General features: G+C 35.7%; 1 protein-coding gene across 5 annotated transcripts; it reads right to left on the bottom strand.

Annotated features, from left to right (window-relative positions):
• Positions 1-307: 307 nt before the first annotated feature.
• Positions 308-3,875, bottom strand: LOC136283526 (uncharacterized). 5 transcript variants are annotated; one of them, XM_066172513.1, is made up of 7 exons: positions 3,737-3,875; positions 3,383-3,454; positions 2,505-2,754; positions 2,162-2,329; positions 1,286-1,671; positions 983-1,067; positions 308-815 (listed from the first exon to the last, which is right to left on the bottom strand). In XM_066172513.1, the coding sequence occupies exons 1-4, from the start codon at positions 3,828-3,830 to the stop codon at positions 2,317-2,319; spliced, it is 429 nt and encodes a 142-aa protein (XP_066028610.1). In that variant the 5' UTR covers positions 3,831-3,875; the 3' UTR covers positions 308-815; positions 983-1,067; positions 1,286-1,671; positions 2,162-2,316. The 5 variants fall into 5 exon arrangements, 3 of the variants coding, with proteins under 3 accessions (XP_066028610.1, XP_066028603.1, XP_066028600.1); XM_066172506.1 differs by having other exon boundaries at positions 1,546-1,671; XM_066172503.1 differs by having other exon boundaries at positions 983-1,671.
• Positions 3,876-5,970: the final 2,095 nt, after the last annotated feature.

The raw sequence follows: 5,970 nt of genomic DNA, 5'->3' as shown, positions 1-5,970 counted from the left end.
TAAAACAAGATATGTCAATATTGGTATAGATGAAACCAATGTTGGTAAAAGGAAGATAATTTATCAATAATGGTATGGAGGAATCCAACATTGGTAAACAGAAAATAATATACCAATATTGGTGTAGAGCAATGCAATGTTGGTAAAACAAAAATAATATGCCAATAATGGTATAAAGGAATCCAACTTTGTAACAGAAACAAAATAATATGCCAATATTGGTAGAGAGGAATCTAATGTTGGTAAAACCAAAATAATATGCCAACATTGGTAAAAGTAATGTTTTTATTAAGTACCAACACTGGATTTTGACAACAAGTCATTTGTCAATTTAACTGGAACAAGGCATTTATGGTATCTACATTAAGAAACATAAGTGACTTAAAAACCATCAGAATAGGTTGAAAAAGAAGAGTCAGTGGTTATTGAATCTGTGTCTCCATTATCATCAGACTCCTCTTGGTCTGGATCATTACTCTTAAGTTGATCCTTCTTTTTGCACATAATATCTTCTCTCTTAAGATTCAAGAAGTTAACCTCACGACCTTCCACAGGACTTTTGACCTCAATGTAGCCTTGACTGATAAGTGCTTTTGCTATCTTTACAGATAATTGATATTTTCCCAGTGGATGATGTTTGACAGTTAATTTCTCGGCTAAAGGATAAAGATGCTTTACAACTGTTACATCTTGCATCGAATTAACTCTAAGAAAAGCTATAACTACAATAGCAGCACTTTTTATGGTGATATCATCCAGGCTTGAACTTGCTTTGCAACTGTTTACTTTGTCAACAGGGCCAAAATCTGGTTCATCTATAAAAGGAAGAAAAAACAAGGGAATGTTGCTGGACCATGCAATAATGTGTTTCTATCTTGAATGATCAGGTCATTTAATTACCATTTGTTTCTAAACTTTATTAATGCATATTTATTCAGGAGACAATTCTCACCAAATATCATGCTTAAGGGATTACATGTACCTTGCTCTGCTGTATTACATGTTGACTCATTTGCACTAGATCCAGAGCAGGGCTTTTTGGCCCTCTTTGCAGGTGTGTGTTCAGCCTGTTTTCAGTTGAAAAAAGCAATAATTTGAAATCAACAACAATAATAACATAATAAAGCCTGCAGTTAAATTGTTGTTTATTTATGGAATTTATTTTTAACTTCAATTATTAAAAATGACAGGGTCACATGACTATGTTGATATTGCAAAAGGTCCATTTTTCAAACAACATAAACAGCCAAACAAGGCTACTGTACTGTGAAAATGTACAACAGACCTGAGATCACTGCATCACTTTTTAGGATTCCATGCAGTCAAAGCAAGTCAACAAAAAAGAAAAATGTGAAATACTAAAAGAGAAGCTAAGCACAGCAGGCATGTTAGTCATGTTGTGACAACATTTTAGGGGAAAAATAAGATTTTTTATTTCTCCACAGAAGAGGGACTTTGTGGGATAAACAGTTGAAAATAAGGGCATTTTAGAACATTATTCCAATGTATCTTACCTTCTCCCATCCAAACAGATTACATACTTACTCAAATAAAATTCTAGTTTATATGGTATTCATCAGGGATCACCAAAGTCACACTCTTGTCTAGAAAATGCTTGACATAAATCCAATGTCGATGCAATTTAAAGAAGTGGCACCATGGAACTGTCACCTAAAAAACAAAATTTTATTTATTTAACATGAGTACTGGTTCTACAGCAGTACAATGGTACTAATTCCCAGGACATCTGCCCTAGTTTTTTTAGGGCATCTGTATCTCACTGACTTTGAAAGCCTTAATTAAAGCTAAAACAAGATGATCTAATCACTCTGGAACAAAACTGCGAGGCACATGTAGAGCAAAGTATGAGAAATAATAATTATTACTATTACTATTCACTGGCTCAGCTAATTCACCAACCCAATTACCATTAGGTATGCCATCACCAGAGGATGTGTGAGAGGTAAGTTATACCCTAACATACTCATTAGATAAGGTTGAATTAAGAAGTTCAAAGAATGTGATGATTTTAAGCAATACAAATCTAGAACTTGATCATATGGATGTGTTCAAGCAAGATGAGCGCAACTTTACTCCCTTAAATTCTATCATCAGGGAAGAACTCAATACAAAGCTTACAAAAGTAACTAAAATAACTCACCAGTAAATGATAGAAGCTGATAATTCCAAACATGAGAAGCCACACCAAAAGAAACTTGCAGATTGTGCAAGTAAGGCAAATGAAGAATCCATGTCAAGCACTTTCAATGACATTTGTCATCAGCAGTTTTCAAAAATAAAAGAAAAATAGGAATGCTAGGGGGAAAAACTGAAAAATAAGGGCATTTTAGGGCAAGGGAAAATATTTAGAGACTTTTAGGGCCACCAACCTGCCTGGCACAGGCACAATCAAGACACAATCCTGGCACAATCAAGACACAATCCTGGCACAATCAAGACACCATCATGCATATATGCATGTTTAGTCTTAAAATCACACTTACTTTTCTAAGTACATTGTCTTTGATTTGGCATTCCATTTCTTTTTATCCTGGGTAGTTATTTTTCTTTTCAGAAAAGAATGTTCCAATTTTGACTCCACTTCTGTAGAGTTCACACCTTCCTTTTCCTGTGTGTTAATTATCTCTTTTATTTTTGCCATAAGCTGAATATGTCGGCCCATTGGCTTTACACCAATTTCCTTGATATCATTTTTTTCAATTGCCAGCAATGCTTCTCCACTAATCTCCTCTTCTGTCATATCAAATAAATGAAAGTGTGAAAACCTTAGCAAACCTTGGAGCAGTTTTTGTTAATTCACCATTTTGTGGAAAAGTCATGAATTGAAAGGACAAAAGGAAAATTGTTTCTGAAGAAATTCTAGCTATGTGGCTGTGTGATGTGTTACATGTAGCATTTAGAAAGCATCCACGCATTGCTCTCAAATGCTTTAGCACCCCTGCAAAAGGTAAACATGTGACTCTAGGCTACCCTCAAATGTTGGCGGGTAAAATGCTTGTGATTCTTACAATTTGTATGGGTAGTTAAAAAAATTATTTGAAAAATATTGTAAATCAAATTAGCTTCCCAAAGAATCCAGAGAAAATGGTGATGAACACTGCTAGAATATCTGTTCAAAAAATTGTCTCCACAAGTACAACTTAGGGAAAGCAAAATTAGCAACGGATGGTCACAAATTAATTCTTGACTTATTTAGCCTGCGAGCTCGCAGGCTATGACAAAAAGACTTGCTCATTTATTTACCTATTTATTCTTAGGAATATGCAGTTTCAGGAATTGCGAAGTTACTGATACATGTAAGCTTATTAAGACTTAAGCTTAAGCTTAGTAAGCTTAAATACTGCAGCTAGTTTTAGCTTACTTGAAAAAAGGGCAGCTTCCTTTTTAAATCCCTGGAAAGTGAGCCAGTTCTTCACGTCCTCCACAGTCCAGCCTGAGTTAATAACATGTAGAAACTATCACGTTACATTTGTGAGAGCAAAACGGACTTGAATTGAAAAGTTAGCTTGTGCCAATTATTAAGAACTATGCAGGATCGATGGTGCGCCGTGCAGGTTATTCAGCAACAGAGTAATGAGACGTATTACTCATTCTGGCTTCTAACAAAAACTCACATTTATTAAGAACTATGCAGGATCGATGGTGCGCCGTGCAGGTTATTCAGCAACAGAGTAATGAGACGTATTACTCATTCTGGCTTCTAACAAAAACTCACATTTAACATCTTTCGTCTTCCACATGTCCAGGGAATCATTACCAGCTTCCAATTCACTGCAAGAAGAGCTAGAAGCAAGAGCTTCGGAAGCCATTTTCCCCGCCCACACGAAGTTGGATGAAAAACGAAGGCATGAAAAAGGCGGGAAACTATTGCATTTCCTCAGCGCATAGAGAAGAACTGGTACGAGTTTTTTCCCCAGATCTTTCTCGACATTGAAGAGTGTTGCAGGTTCAACATGATCTCGAGACCGAAATTACGATTATCGTTATTTCTAAATTGGCACCAAATTTATGGATATAGTAATTTCGTGGCACTCTTTACCAATGCTCTTTACCGTGTTAAATAAAGAGAAGGACTCGGTTCCACTGTCTTACAACATTCAAGATGGCGGAGGAAAGGGGTAAATGTGCGTTCAGTTGTGATCAGCATGATCTCGACACCAAGATAACGATTACCGTTATTTCTAAATTGGCCCTGAAATAACGAATATCATAATTTCAGTGCATGTCTGAGACCTTCGGGCTCGAAGCTTGGGAACTAGTATTCAGGGAAAGATAAAATGGCGGCTTACGGCGGCGAAGGAAATCTCAGTAGTTTAATATTTTAGCGTGAAAAGGCTTGGGTGTTGTGATCTGGTTCTCAAGTAAAAAAAAAATCACGGTCTGCAATGGCCCTACCACCTTTTGAACAACAAGAAAACATTGAAACGGTGGTAAAAAGCAGCAAGTTTCGAAGTCTAAACGAAAGATGGGTAAGCTGAGTTTCAGTCAAATATCATGACATTTGGGATGTAATTTCGATACCGAATAAATAGTTCTACATGGTTATACACGCATAGGATTCTGTTGTGTTCACGTGAAGGCCATTTCAGCCATTCCTGCCACTTGTAAGTGGTAGGAAATAAAAGATATGTATAGTTGTTTCGTATTGAAGCCCTGTGAAATCACAAATTTGATTTATTTCTTCTTTGTTTTAGGTGGTCATTATCCATTACTTTTGGAAGTCGATACTAATGAGAAAGAAAAAATGTTTATGATTATTTCTTCTCTCGAACATTTTACTATTTAGGTACCAAATAATCTTGATACTGAAGACCATTGCATCCTATTATGAAAAATGTACCCCTGATTGCTTTGTCAACATGTATGATGTAATATACCTTGTGATTTGTGGGATTTTCACATGTAAACTAGAAATACCTGTAGAGGGTAATGATGTACTTAATGCAAAGTGTTTTGGTACAAAGTCTGCTTTGCTGTAATCTACCTGAAGGTGCTTTTTATATGCTAGTAACACTTGCACAGCCCAGTCAAAATGTTCTTTAGTAGTAGTCAAGCTGGCTGTTGTAATTATAGGCAGCAGAGGCCAAACCTCATCCTGAAAAGCAGTCTGAAAGGTGTGAAGTCAGTGGAAGATACTTCATTGTAGGTGGCCAAATTGCAGGCTGTCAGCCCATTTTGAGTGAGTAGTTAAACTCAAGATCGGCTATTTTAACTAATTTTATTGAGAGCCAAATCCTGCAAGGCTTATATTCTGTATTAATTTGAAGTGTTACTTTTATGTTTCTTATTTTGCAGTAAGTGGGCTTGTTGTGGCCATTTTTCTCTCAAACATTTTTTTCAGCTTAGTCAAAACGTTTTTTAGAAGTAGGCAAGCTGGCTATAGTAACAGAAGGTAGAGACCAAACCTTGTCCAGACTAGACGCCTAACAAATGTTCTGTGTGGAAAGCCAAATCCCTGGTTACCGGCACATTTTGACTAGGCTATTTGTTATTTAGCTACTCTTATTATTAAAGATTACTGCATTCCTTTTTAATAATTTGCTGCCAATTGTATGCTGTATATAGCTTATGATTTGTGTGATTTTCAAGAGTAAATTAGAAATACCTGAAGATGGTAATGATGTACTAGATAATGTACTTGATGCAAAGCAATTTTGGCACAAAGTGTATGCCTTGTCCTCAGGTGATTTTAACATGCGAATAAGATTTGTTATTCAAATAATATACATCAGCTGGAATGGGAATATTGAAAGAAAAATAATAATATTTAACCATAACAAGTTTTGGTTTTATGTCCAAATTAAGCACTTAGTTGAAGATCACTGCACTGATCAGGCCCCGAAGGCCAAAAAAGTGCTGTCTGCTGTTAGTTTAATTTTTGTCATTTCTATTGATTTATTTTATTTATCAATGTTTCTTTGAGTTATAATTCATTGACCTCTTTCAATA

This window comes from Pocillopora verrucosa, chromosome 1 (assembly GCF_036669915.1).
Source record: "Pocillopora verrucosa isolate sample1 chromosome 1, ASM3666991v2, whole genome shotgun sequence".
NCBI classification, from domain to species: Eukaryota; Metazoa; Cnidaria; class Anthozoa; order Scleractinia; family Pocilloporidae; genus Pocillopora; species Pocillopora verrucosa.
This window is presented reverse-complemented; position numbering and strand designations above follow the sequence as displayed.

Bases quoted from the DNA above. Each gene is read 5' to 3' on its own strand.
- LOC136283526 (XM_066172503.1), bottom strand. From the start codon at position 3,830: ATGGCTTCCGAAGCTCTTGCTTCTAGCTCTTCTTGCAGTGAATTGGAA. The intron at 3,455-3,736 runs GTGAGTTTTTGT...TTATTAACTCAG, and splicing joins GAAGACGAAAGATGTTAAAT to GCTGGACTGTGGAGGACGTG. The intron at 2,755-3,382 runs GTAAGCTAAAAC...TTGATATGACAG, and splicing joins GGAAGCTGCCCTTTTTTCAA to AAGAGGAGATTAGTGGAGAA.